The following is a 14343-nucleotide window of genomic DNA, read 5'->3' as shown; positions in this document are numbered from 1 at the left end:
CAATTTGGTCCCTTGATTACCAGGTGATCAAAATTTTTTATGAAATTTCCACCTCAGCTCCTATAGAAAGTGAAGTTGTCTCGTGATCAGGTAGAAGACACAAGGCGGCACTTGCTGTAGCTCCGGAATGTACATCATGTTCTCTGTAGGCCATATGTATTGCAGTGTTCCTTGTATAATTTTCTGTTTTCCATGGTACATGAAGATATATTAGAATGTCCATGGCTGAGCACCTCTCGGATGCATTGAGGGCCAAAAGGTCCCAGAACATTTTCCTGGCTTCAAGAGAGAATTCCCTCCACTTTTCCGGTGCTAAGGTCAGATCCTTTCTGACTTGCCACCAAGCAAATTCTCTGTACATTGGATCATGACCCTCTGCTCCTAGCCAAGGAAAGTATCCAGTCATAGCGATGTAAACCATGACCCCAAAGGCCCAGATATCAATGCTCGGGTGTAGAAGCAATTGTTCTCCTGGTTTCAAGTTACACTGTTCCGGAGCTGTGTAGGGTATGAACCCGGACAAGGATGGTGCTTCAGTTCCCTGGAGCCTTGCCAGTCCAAAGTCTGCCACTTTGATAATATTACATTCAAAGTCCATTAGCAGAATATTGTCTGGCTTGATATCACAGTGGACCATCCCTTTGTTGTGCATGTATTGCAATGCACTGGCTATCTGAGGAATGCACTTCTTTACTGTCTCTTCATTTAAACCAACCTATAACAAGAAGAAAACAGGACAAAATTAGTTACTAGACACCACCATGGCAAAATGTAATCAAATAAGAAGCCTATCTTATCCATCATACAGGGACATAGAATATTAGCTCAATACACTTGAAAGGATGCTTAAAGGAAACCTGTTGGTATACAAATATGAGAATCACCATTGATGGTGCAAAATCCAGGACTATCTTTCTTAACCTTGCTTCACAGATGAGAACATTACATATCTAAAATCAAGCCTATAAATCAAATGATACAATATCCAACCCAACTCACTGTAATGAGTGGGGAGTCCTTAAACCTCGGAAATACTTTAAAGATATTGAGGGCAGAGATGATATATTTTCTTAATGTAAGGATTATTCATTTTTCATACAAACTTACATTTGGCTGTATTAAGGAATGAAGAGTTCCAGCTGTCGCCACCTCCTGGACAAAGACGTAGTCTCTGTTTGTATGAAAGGCAACTTCATGGGTCGTGATGATGTTGGGATGGCCGCTGAGGCTGATAGACATCCCATATTCAACCAGGAAGTTGTCCATTGGGATCTTCTGTTTGCTAAGCAGCTTCACAGCCACTAACTGACCTGTCAAACAGAGAGAGAGAAAAAAGAATTAGTAACATAAACAGACGCAGAAACTTGCTAAAAGCCTTTTAAAGTGTGCTAAATGCTTGATTAAATCTACAGCAGTGACATTAATTAAGTTACATAATCATCGCCCTAAAACTGGAAGTGAGGGATGCTTTAAGAACTTACTTTGAAAAGGTACTTGGAAGCAGCTTTAGGAACTTAAAAAAATGCTGCTTAAAGCAAGGTTAATGCTTTGTGATTGTTTCCTGTACACAATGCTCAGGATAATATTCACAAGCTAAACAAATTGTGTGTACACGTGGCTTCAAAGTTGTCCTACTGATTGTCTACAGATAAGCAATTCTATTGATTCTTGGATCTTGGATGTCAGACTCTGCATTTTTTTTCCAGAACAAACATACAAGTCTCTTCTACCTGCTGGCAATTTAGCATTTTTTAAAAGTTTTCTTACACTAGTTCCATTAAATTAATATGATTCAAAAGCACGACTAATACTAAGAAATTAATTTCCTTACATGAATTAAACTATAACATTTACCTGAACCCCGATGTTTGGCCAGGAGGACCTTTCCATATGACCCCGACCCAAGTTCTTGGATGGGGTCAAAGTGCTCTGAAACCTCCATCATCTTCAGATTTTCGGACATCTGGGTGATGAGTTGGAGGACATGTCTTGCGGTGTTCTTGGTAACTTCATGGATGTTAGAAGCCATTCTATAATCACAACAACAAAAAAAGCATTAAACATCCCTCTGAATATTGCCCAGCATCTAGGGTCAGTATTTTATAACCATATGGATCCCGGTTGTGGAGATGACATATTCAGTGTGGTTACCAATGAAGTCTCACCAACATGAACACATGACAATTAAAAGCAGACAGAGATTTTAAGATTTATGTTTTAAGGGAGTCCAATAGAGTTTTAGGAAAAATAACGATATTAGTATTTATATAAGATGGGAGGAAAGATATAAAGGCATGTATAGAAATACATAGGATTAGACTTTATACATGGTTATGTTTAAGAAAGAGGAAATATTGATACTGAAGGGTTTTTGTATTCTCCCATTTTATCTTCTACTTCTCTTTTTGTTTTTGCATCTTTTTTCTTTGTTAAAAAAAAAGCTGACAGAGATTACAAACCAAGAAATGGGTTTTGGCTGAAGCTGATCTCTAAACTACAAGACTTGTAGAGATCGGCTGGTTAGAATGACCAACATTCTAGTCACAAATAGAGGTGTGAATGTCACTGGTATTGTAACAATAAGGTATAAGAGAAATTAGACCACTTTTGTGTAAATTAAAAACAAATTGGAATGGTGGAATTTGAAACCCAAAGTACTATTAAAAAAAATATACTAAAAAAAAATTGTATTGTGCTTTCACACCCAACTGATGGATCATGGAATTATCAGACAATCTAAGATTTCACATTTTAATTTTACTTCATAGATATATGAAGACAGATCATCTCCATGTATCAGGTTGGTTGTATTAAAAAAAAATAAGCATTGCAACATATTGTGGATTTCCAATCTGTATATTGATCTCTACTGACCATAAATGGCAAGTGAAATAATAAAAATCAATATAGATTGAAAGAAACAAAAAAGTATTCAGTTTTGGACCGCAGTCCATGGACTTAATTGGCACACAACACTCATAGAAGTAAAAGTAAAAATTTTGTTTTTGCAAAGTCATAAAATCTATTAAAAAAATATCAAGTAGCATATTTGCAGCTATGTGTCAATAGGTGGTGGTGGCCCCTGAACATCTACACCAAGAACCATACAATACACTAACAGCCAGTGTTGTAAAATAGCCATAGATGGATCTCTACTCTGACCATACATGGCAAGTGAAATAAGAAAAATCTATTCAAATTTAAAGAACATTAAAGAGTTTGTTTATTTATCTCAATGCTAAGTTATCTGTAGACTGCAGGTTCAAAAAGAAAAATCCTATAATTTTAGAGGGAATAACTATACTGCTCTAAAGGACAAACCTTAGAAAATGAAGGTGCAGATGGTTTCCCACTCGGTCTTCACTAATGGAATCTTTGTAGACTTCCCAACTTGTCAATTTTTCTTGAAATAATTGCAATATGAAATAGCCAATGGAAAAACAAACTCACTATTGCTTCAAGTAATAGTAAGATAAGTGGAAGTAAGGCTGGATATATGTGGGGTTTATATGGGAGGAGAGAGTGGCTTTTGCTAATTGATGGGAGATTCTGATTGGCCGGCACACAGGAGCTGCTCATTACCATAAGACTGGAGAGTTTGGAAAGAGATCGAGAAGGGTGGGGCAGGTAGGTCCATATCAATGGGGTTTGTGTATTCTGTTTTGTTGTGTGGAGGGTTGAAACCTCAGCCTGAAACCAAGTAATCTTACTGATTGTTATAATTATTATGCAATGAACATTTTTATCAACCGCTATATTCCAAACATTCTGAAGTAAAATACATTGGCACACTTTAGCCATGTAAAGTTTGTTTTAATTGTTTTTTATTTATTTTTTTATTTCAAATATTTTTGCAAAAAATAAACATCTAATAACAAAAAACACCAAGAAAAGAAAGGAAAAAAACAAACAAACATGCAAACCTAGGCCAAGTTACCATATTAAATAGTAACAACATCCGCATAGTTAATACATTATCATCTAGGTTTCAAAAATATTCAAAATTGTTCTATTATTTTTCAAAATATTTGAAAACATTCAAAAATATTCAAAGATATTCAGAAATAGTCATAGTCAGAAATACTCCAGAACAGCCATAGGGGAATGGAGGAACTCAGCTATAAGGGGATGGAGAAGATCAGCTATGGGGGATGCAGGAGTTCAGCCATGGGAGATGGAGGAGTTCAGCTATGGGACATAGAGGAGTTCAGCTATGGGAGATGGAAGAGCTCAGCCACGGGGGATGGAGGAGCTTAGCTATGGGGATATTGGTGCTCATCTATAGGGGGTGGAGGAGCTCAGCTATGGGGATAGAGGAGCTCATATATAGGGGATGGAGGAGATCAGCTATGAGAATTGATGGCATAGATTACAGTCAGGGCCGTCTTTAATGTGGTTATTAAACATTTGGGCAAATTTTTTTTGCCCGCCCAATGCAATCTTGCTCTTCAACCCAACATCTCAAAAAAACAGACACACACAGAATTATCTAAAAAAAACACACAGCAGTCCCACGGTGACCTCAGTTCCCTTTCATGTCACAGCACTCCATTACATTACAGACATTTCCACATTATAGTGCCCCTTTACACATCACAGCGCCCCCATTACATTAGAGTCCCCTTCATGTCATCATTCCCCTTTACACATCACAGCACCCCAATTACATTGAAGCCATTGTCACATCACACATTCACATGTATGTGTTTTGACGGCCCACATTTGGGCAGGCACAGCAGACTATTCATTTGAATGGGCTGCCATGCCTGCGTTTCCTGCAGAAAAAAAAGGTTCATGCAGCATTTTACAAATGCAGTGGCCTTGAAATCCATTCTGCTTTTGCACAATGCAACTTACCTGCAGTTCCCGCACACACAAACGCACTGTGTTTTTAAAAGAGTGGCCTAAACATCTAAAAAATGCAGGAAGTTTGCCGGTGCAGGAACTGCAGGTAAGTCACATGGTGCAAAAGCAGAATGGACAGACAGTACTGTATTTCACTGCTTGGGGGGCATAGGTGTGCGCAGCCTATTACATGATGCATGCACATTTTTTTTGCAGGAAACGCAGGCATGGCAGCCCATTCAAATGAATAGGCTGCTGTGCCTGCGCAAATGTGGGCCACCAAAACACATACATGTGAACCAGACAGGCCCAAAATAAGCCCCTCAAGCAGTTAAATACACTAGTGCTATCTAGGTGCTGTAATGCTGTGTGCTCTGTAATAAAAAATACAGCCACAACCTCACTCAGCCCCACTTTTTGAAAAAAGATCATCAGTTGCAGCCACTGTGCTGCTAAAACGCCACTGTCCCCACTTCTGTTTCATTTTATTTCAAGAATACATGAAGAACGAACACCTCAATGTATGCATGGGGGTGGTTATATGCTAAAAAAAGATCCTGAATATTCAATTAATATACGGATCTCTAAAAAAATTAATTAAAAAAACACATTCAATCCCACTTGTAGGGCAGTAACAGGCAAGTGAAATAAAGAAAAATAATTTAAATTAAGGGAACATTAAAACCTTTAAAAATCGCGCTGCCCTTAAACATTATTAGATAGTGAGTATGACATCTATATATAAACCTAGGTGATAAGTGTTACATGTGTATATATGAACCAAGACCAATAGATAACAAACAGGGAACTTAATATACCATGCCGGTAATATTAAACAATAATAAAAATGACATTTAACGTGTACAATGACAAATGACCAGTGATCGATAGACAATTCAATAGCAGATTATTATTTTATTATTGTTTAATATTACCGGCATGGTATATTAATTTCCCTGTTTGTTATCTATTGGTCTTGGTTCATATATACACATGTAACACTTATCACGTAGGTTTATATATAGATGTCATACTCACTATCTAATAATGTTTAAGGGCAGCGCGATTTTTAATTTTTTCCTTTTGTGTGTGTATTGATGCTGTACATATTCATTGCTGCTCCCTAAGTGATGGTTGGGTGTTAATCATCTTGCCATCACCTTCCTAATTTAGTTTTTAGTTCTCATAGTGCGGTTTTTATACATTTTTTTCAACATTAAAACCTTTGTCTGGGGTGAAATTAGGAAAACACTTGGAAGTACAAAAAAGACAGAGAACTTTTGATGGTGAACATGCAGTTGCTAATATACAATCTAACAGACAACTTAAGATGGAACTGTTTAATGTTATTTCAAGGGTACATGAAGAAAGAACATCTGAATATAATGCATGAGGCTGGTTGGATTCTAAAAACAAAATATTGCAAAAATAATGTGGATATTCAATCAATATATATGGATCTCTAATCAAAAGAAAATAATCTAATCCCACTTGTAGAGCCACAACAGGCGAAGTGAAAAAAAGGAAAATAATTTAAATAATTTACATTTAGGGAACATTAAAAACAAAAAAGTTTTCTTTTGAACTTTTTGCTAAGATTTCTGTATTGTTAGGTTGTTATTGTAACATATGGTGAAAGATGAAAAACTTTTGATTTTTGAATTGCATTTAACATGCAACTGCTAATCTACCATCTAACAGACATCCTAAGATGGAGCTGTTCAATTTTATTTAAAGGGGACATGAAGATAGAAAATCTAAATGTAATGTATGAGGTTGGTTGGGTTCTAAAATCAAAATATTGCAAAATAATATGGATATTCAATCAATCAATCAATCTATGGATCTCTTTACAAAAGAAAATAATCTAATCCCACATGAAGGACCACAACAGGCAAGTGAACAAAGGAAAAAAATAATGTAAATCATTTTAATTCAGGGAACAATAAAAACAAAAAGTTTTAGATTTTTTTTCTACTTAACTTTCTGCTAAGACATCTGTATTGTTAGGTTGTCATTGTAAAATATGGTGAAAGTGAAAATTAAGAGAATAGGAAAAATACTTGCTATGTCCAAAAAAAGACAGACAGGAATAGCAAAATTTACAGGAATGGCAAAAATTAGGACAACCTAAGATGAAACTGTTTAATTTACTTTTGACGGTACATGAAGAATGAACATCTGAATGTAAAGCATGAGGTTGAAATATTTTTAAAATAAAATATTGTAAAATAATGGGGATATTCAATCAATATATCCATCTCTAAAATAAAAGGCCCTTTAGAATATTAAAAAGTTTTTACTATTCCATTTCCTGCTAAATACATCTCCTCAATCAGAGAAAAATCCCAGCTTTTTAAAGCATAAAACTATCAGGTCTATAGATCTTTGGGGTTCTGTATGACTTACCTTAAACAATGAAGATATAGATGTCTCCAAGTTGGTATCACTGAGGAAGTCTATATGGTCTTCTCCAAAGCTATTCCGGTGGGAAGTGGTCAATGGAGAAAATAAATCACTTTTGCTACAAGCAAAATGAGATTCACTGAGTAAGGAATGGAGGTCTATATGTGTGTCTGGAGACTTTGGGTTGAGCTCTAGGAGGGTGTGGCCAATAGGTCCATAAGAATGGGGTTTGTTTATACTGTGCCAGTGTGTTAAGGGCGGGAAAGTTACCCTGAAACTAATTTCAAATGATTTAATTAAGGAAACCAGTTTCTAGATGCTGAGATTTCTAAAGGTAATGTATAAAATGTCTTAGTATTCTAACCAATAGTATATTTTATATAATATATAATGGATCATTATTTGCAATAAATATTATGCAATTGAGTATTTCATTTAATAAAATAATAATAAAATAAATATACATACAGTGTGTGTGTGTGTATATGTGTGTGTGTGTATATGTGTGTGTGTATGTATATATATATTTATTCTACAAAATTCAACATTAAACTCTATCCACCTCGGAAACTATAAAGTAGGTAATATACCGTATATCAATTGGCTTCCTAAACCATGTTGGGATATCTAGGTGTAAATGGGTCCTGGGACTTATTGGTTACTTTTCAAAGTCTTAAACAAAGATGCTCAAAACTCTCTAAAAGACTCTTGTTGTGTCCATGAATCTTATACAAGCAGTGGGTGGACATGGGGAAATTTGCTCATCCACAGAGTTAGTATGAGAAGTCTCCACTGTTTTTTTTTTTGCCACTGATAGAAGTTTAGAGAAATTAGTTCTTTGGTAAATATTTCACAGATAATTAGTGGAAAGGAGCACACATTTGGTTGTACTATTTGTGGAGCTTGATTGAGCTAACAAAAATGGCCTCCAATAGAGGGACATACACGGTAAGCATGCAGTAGACATTTATGGTACAATGCTCTATATATGTGTCATTCATCATTACTGCAAGATATGTGTTCAACCAGGCTCACTGATAAGGCAGTACGGCCGACCCTCCCGTACCGGGACTCAGCCTCATCAGTTCATAATAGGGGCCTTTACTAGCAGGAGGGATGGCTGTACTGCCTTATTGCAGACACCGATCCTCTTGTGCCTTCCCCAACATTGCTGAACTTCCCTCCTCTACTCTCCCACCGTTTGCTGGGGGGAGGGGAGTGTTAGGGGAGTCGATGACAGTTTTTTTTATCTTTCTGTGCATGAATAATATGTTCTAGGGTATATAGCTTTTTATATGTAATCAGTGAATCAGATAGAGGTTAGAATTTTTTTTGTTTTGTTATTAAAAGTTTAGATTGCCTTTTGAGGTGCACTTTAAGCAATGTCATTGTCCAGTAAAGTCAGTATTTGTAGGGAATAAATGAGATTTATCTATTAATATGGGTTTATATGAGATATGGACCTAAGTATGGATGTGTGAAGAACTTTTTTAGAAGACCAACAACTGTCTCTGAAGAGAGACAAAGGCTCTCCTGTTAGTTCCTTGATTATTATGTGAAAGCCAAATGTTGCCCATCATAATTAGGGTCACCCTTTGTCTTCAGACGCAGGTGAATAGGTGGAAGCCAGGTAATAGGCAGTGTTGTCTCCATGATGTCCGACTACTTTGATATGCTAACAGACCAACTGACAGGCCAATGTTTAGAATCACGTGGGGCGTCTTGGAGTGTCTGAGTTGGTGTCATTTCAGAAGATAAAGCTTAACAAACTTATATTTGCAAGAGATGTCATGACTTGGAGCTTATTACAGGTGTTCAAGTTAGAAAGAACTTTGGAAATGGTAATTACAGGACAGAGAAGCATAGTGGAATGAAAAGAGCTCTACATTAAAAAAAGATAGGGAAAAGTAGGGCTAAAATTAGAATACAAGAAACACATTGCTACACAACATTTTCAAATACTCAAAACTAGGGTGTTACAAGAATCATTGTTGACCCCCCGGGGGGTTAGATCTGTCATATTATGATGATGTGGATGGTTTTTAAGGGGGAGTGGAGAGGAGAGGAGAGGAGAGAGGAGAAAGACACAACATGCTTTATTTTCTTGGATTTTTCTTTTCAGTTTGGTTTTATTGTCATCAGGCATATTTTTTTGTTTTTGTAAAAAGCTTAATGCCCCGTACACACGGTCGGATTTTCCGATGGATAATGTCCGATCGGAGTGTGTTGTCGGAAATTCCGACCGTGTGTGGGCTCCATCGGACATTTTCCATCGGATTTTCCAACACACAAAGTTGGAGAGCAGGAGATAAAATTTTCCGACAACAAAATCCGTTGTCGGAAATTCCGATCGTGTGTACACAAATCCGACGGACAAAGTGTCACGCATGCTCAGAATAAATAAAGAGATGAAAGCTATTGGCCACTGCCCCGTTTATAGTCCCGACGTACGTGTTTTACGTCACCACGTTCAGAATGATCGGATTTTCCGACAACTTTGTGTGACCGTGTGTATGCAAGACAAGTTTGAGCCAACATCCGTCGGAAAAAATCCTAGGATTTTGTTGTCGGAATGTCCGAACAAAGTCCGACCGTGTGTACGCCCTATTAGAGTGAAGAAAGGATTCTTTACTTTTAGAGTGGTAAAAATGTGAAACTTTCTCTCCAGGAAGTGATACTGACTGAGAGTGTTGACAACTTAAAAAAAAAACTTCTACATGCCTTCTTCAGGATCAGAATATACCGGGCTATGGAAACTGTTAGAGAATAAAAGTCACACACATTAGTTGAACTGAATGGAGCTGGGTCTTTTTTTTGTAACTTTACAAACAATTTTAAATATAAATCTGAATACCAGGGAGAGATCTTAATTAATATTGGATATCCATCACATCAAAGGGTCTTGGGTTGTCATCCAATCACTTTCATGAGACAGATATGATTGTTGTCTTTAGACCAATAGGTAGAGTCTTCAATGATAAGAATGGAAGAGAGAGACCTGACCTACACATAGAGACCAGCGAATGTTCAATCTCCTCGGAGTGCTAATATGGGATATTCTTGTTGGTTAGTTTTCTGTCGAACTTATTATAGTGTGATTGTATTGTCTAAGCTATTCACTGTACTGTAATTTTTGTACAATATACTATTTTTCACCTGCAGTTTGTGATGTGAGTTTCATTGCTGACCTTCCCCTACTGAACGGTGGAAAGTGGGTGCTGACTGATATCACTGATATTATTTATTAATATTTAATGATAATATTAATAATAGTATTATTATTTGTTTCATCACCTGCATTTTCTTACTACCCCACTAACACTGTCAGTTGAATTGGTTGTGGTAGTTATTAGCATAAAACTGCCAATATTTACTGTTCCTATTGTCCACCTGGGTTGGGGGGTCACCTCCGCTATTGTTTGTTGTGTTTTACAGTACACACTGTGTCACCATTTCTATAGTTCTCCGTATCTTCTGTCTATTGTCTGTTGGGTGTGTAGGCTCAGACTATTCAGGGTGGATTCATTTGTTATTATACATTTTGTGTCTTGATCCTGTGTGTGGAATATTCCAGTCTAAAGCCTGGTACACACCACCAGTTTTTCCTTTTTCATTCAACCCAGCGGGTTATGTGTTTAAAGAGTCTTTTCAGAATAATATAGCCAAAGCCCTAAATATTAGAGGAGATTACACAAAAAAAAATTATTATTATATTTATATTATATATATACTATTATTATATTTAGCAAACTCCATGCGGGCTTTCATGTGTCTTGCACTGAGGAGAGGCTTCCGTCGGGCCACTCTGCCATAAAGCCCCGACTGGTGGAGGGCTGCATTGATGGTTGACTTTCTACAACTTTCTCCCATCTCCCGACTGCATCTCTGGAGCTCAGCCACAGTGATCTTTGGGTTCTTCTTTACCTCTCTCACCAAGGCTCTCCCTCCGATACTCAGTTTGGCCAGATGGCCAGCTCTAGGAAGGGTTCTGGTCATCCCAAACATCTTCCATTTAAGGACTATGGAGGCCACTGTGCTCTTAGGAACCTTAAGTGCAGCAGAAATTTTTTTGTAACCTTGCCAGATCTGTGCCTTGCCACAATTCTGTCTCTGAGCTCTTCAGGCAGTTCCTTTGACCTCATGATTCTCATTTGCTCTGACATGCACTGTGAGCTGTAAGGTCTTATATAGACAGGTATGTGGCTTTCCTAATCAAGTCCAATCAGTATAATCAAACACAGCTGGACTCAAATGAAGGTGTAGAACCATCTCAAGGATGATCAATAGAAATGGACAGCACCTGAGGTAAATATATGAGTGTCACAGCAAAGGGTCTGAATACTTAGGACCATGTGATATTTCAGTTTTTCTTTTTTAATAAACCTGCAAAAATGTCAACAATTCTGTATTTTTCTGTCAATATGGGGTGTTGTGTGTACAATATGGGGGGCTGTGTGTACATTAATGAGGAAAAAAATGAACTTAAATGATTTTAGCAAATGGCTGCAATATAACAAAGAGTGAAAAATTTAAGGGGGTCTGAATTCTTTCCGTCCCCACCCACTGTGTATATATATATATATATATATATATATATATATATATATATATATATGTGTATGTGTGTATGTATATGTGTGTGTATATATATATCATTTTTAACATAAAATTACAACTTAAAAAACTATCCATGCCTCTTACTAAATACATTGGACTGTCTACTTTCCAAAGAGGGTCAGTTGAGGGGTATCTGTACTGTCCTGGCATTTTTGGGCCTTTTAGATCTCAGGATTGATTGATTTTCAGATATATCCCATAAGTTTCCCACAGATCAAATAATATACACTGATTTGGGTTATTTTCACCACACAAATGTAGCATAATATATTTTGGTGTAAATTCATTAAGAAATAATATTTATTTGCAAATTTTTATAACAGAAACAAAGAAAAACTTGTATTTTCTTTTGCAAAATTTTCACTTATTCCATTTATTTAGCAAAAAACAAGAAACTCAGTGGTGATTAAATACCACCAAAAGGAAGTTCTATTTGTGTGAGGAAAATGATGATACTTTAGTGTGGGTACAATGTTGTATGACCGCGGAATTGTCATTCACAATGTGAAAGCGCTGAATGCTGAAAATTGGCCCTGGGCAGGAAGGGGGTAAAAGTGCCCAGTATTGAAGATGTTAAGATTGAGATTAGAAAGTGATGTATCTATCCAATTTCTTCATATCTTCACAAACTTTTAAGAAGCATTATATTGAATGTAAGTATGTTTTTCAAACATTTTTCAAAACATTACATGCTTGTCCATTTCCCAAATCCAATCCCCAAGGGTACGATGGTGGGGTGGAACCCAACGAGAGGCTATAAGCCTACAAACTATAAAAAGTGATCTCATAATAGTCACTACATGAGTGTGATCTAGGCTATTAGAGTTTTACTTTTAAGATCATGTATAAAACATCTGTATAAGTAAACACATACAAGCTTCCAGATATAAATAATAAATACAGTATATAATCTTCAAATTAATATAGAATTATAAAAGGGGGAAACCAATAATCAATAAAGGTTGAAATTCTTCATTGTTAATGGGCCCTGAATCTGAAGTTATTCTTTAAACAACGAGGCTTAACAAAGATTCTTAAACTCCAAAAGCTTCCCAAATGCTTTGCAAAATCTTGTGGTGTACACTACTCTTATATAAGTAGAAGATTTAGATATAAAGTTTGAGGGCTGCATTGCTAGTCTGTTTTAGTAGAATGTACCTTCTAAGAATCCCCCATGTGCTCCGACATTTATATGTTCATTGGAGAGATCTGGAGGAACTTTCCTTGAAATGATGATCTTTTGTATCTTCACTGTCACGTTGTACTTGTTGTATTTTGTTTCCCGGAATCTGCCCCACTTTACTCTAAATGTTCACTTTGACATCACAATACAGAAAACAGAGCGTGTGCCATTGTGACAGACCCAGATCACATTGGGAGCCAAATTGTTTTAACTGAAGAAGTTAATAAATCCCTTGACATGGGTAAAATCCAAAGCCTTTTTGGGGGTCAAGATAAAGAGGTGGCCTCACCAGTGTACCTCCATGCTGCCAGATCTTATTGAACAAGTCATAGAGAATCATAGACCAGATGTGGAGGAAATGCAGGAAATAACCAGCTACTCTATTAGACTGGCTAATATAACATGACTGATAATTACATTGTATATTAATAGATTGCTGGATTGCCATATTCAGGTTCTTGTGGAAGGACTTTCACTTAAGTGTCTCATCCTTTTACCACAAGTTATACCAGTCTGACAATACCTTCACCACAACCTCTAGATCTGCTTATGGGAGGTTATTATTGGGGGGGTGGAGTTTCAAGCGGATCAAGATTACCATTGGTAGATAATTGTTGGTTGGTGGAAATGGAAGCCATTGTCTAGGTGATCACCTCTACTATTTTTTGGGTGTTGGAATTGGAATCCATTGTCAAATGTTTGTCTAGGTATGTAGAGGTATCACCTCTACAATTGTTTGATTGTTTCCTGTAATTACTGAATCCTGTCACCATTGTTCTCAGTTCCTCCTCTATATATTGTTTGTTGGGTGTAGACTGAAACTGTTCAGGGTAGATCGTATTGTTATGGTAAATGTCTATGCTTCAACACCTTAGGTGTACTGAATACTCCAGTCTCAGACTAATAGTTTAAAAATATTATGTTTTTTGGTTACCTTTTGTGTTATTTATTTTACAATTACTTCTTTTCTTTGCATTTTCTCAACGTGTTAGTGAAAAGTTTTAATGTAATTACTTGGAAACCATGTGTTCCGTCTGCTAGAAACGGCTGCTTTGTAGCTCATATTTACCTACTTTGTAGCATTTAAGCATAAGAACAATTAATTTGTATGTGATGCTAAATGTAAAGATACTCCTTAAGCCTGGTATACACCACTAGGTTTTTTTTTGTGAATTGAACGGAAAAAAAAAATCTGACAGCTCCGGCCAGAGCCGATGTACTAACAATCCAATGTTAGTAGAGCGATCTCCCCCACTGAGCTATTGTGTTCTGATAGGGGGACAGCCCCCCCC

At 36.7% G+C, this 14343-nt stretch overlaps 1 protein-coding gene across 1 annotated transcript; it reads right to left on the bottom strand.

The window, feature by feature from the left end:
• Window positions 1-37: 37 nt before the first annotated feature.
• Window positions 38-2029, bottom strand: LOC141129047 (serine/threonine-protein kinase SBK1-like). The gene is made up of 3 exons (XM_073616787.1): window positions 1855-2029; window positions 1108-1310; window positions 38-715 (listed from the first exon to the last, which is right to left on the bottom strand). The coding sequence occupies exons 1-3, from the start codon at window positions 2027-2029 to the stop codon at window positions 38-40; spliced, it is 1056 nt and encodes a 351-aa protein (XP_073472888.1).
• Between the last annotated feature and the right edge of the window lie 12314 nt (window positions 2030-14343).

The sequence above is a fragment of the Aquarana catesbeiana genome, linkage group LG01 (genome assembly GCF_042186555.1).
Source record: "Aquarana catesbeiana isolate 2022-GZ linkage group LG01, ASM4218655v1, whole genome shotgun sequence".
NCBI classification, from domain to species: domain Eukaryota; kingdom Metazoa; phylum Chordata; class Amphibia; order Anura; family Ranidae; genus Aquarana; species Aquarana catesbeiana.
Note: the sequence above shows the minus strand (reverse complement) of the source record. Positions and strands in the feature narration are given on the sequence as shown.

Excerpts from the sequence above, each read along its gene's own strand:
- LOC141129047 (XM_073616787.1), bottom strand. The coding sequence starts at position 2,029 with ATGGCTTCTAACATCCATGAAGTTACCAAGAACACCGCAAGACATGTC. Across the intron at positions 1,311-1,854 it reads GGCCAAACATCGGGGTTCAG|GTCAGTTAGTGGCTGTGAAG; the intron begins GTAAATGTTATA and ends TCTGTTTGACAG. Across the intron at positions 716-1,107 it reads ATTCCTTAATACAGCCAAAT|GTTGGTTTAAATGAAGAGAC; the intron begins GTAAGTTTGTAT and ends TTCTTGTTATAG.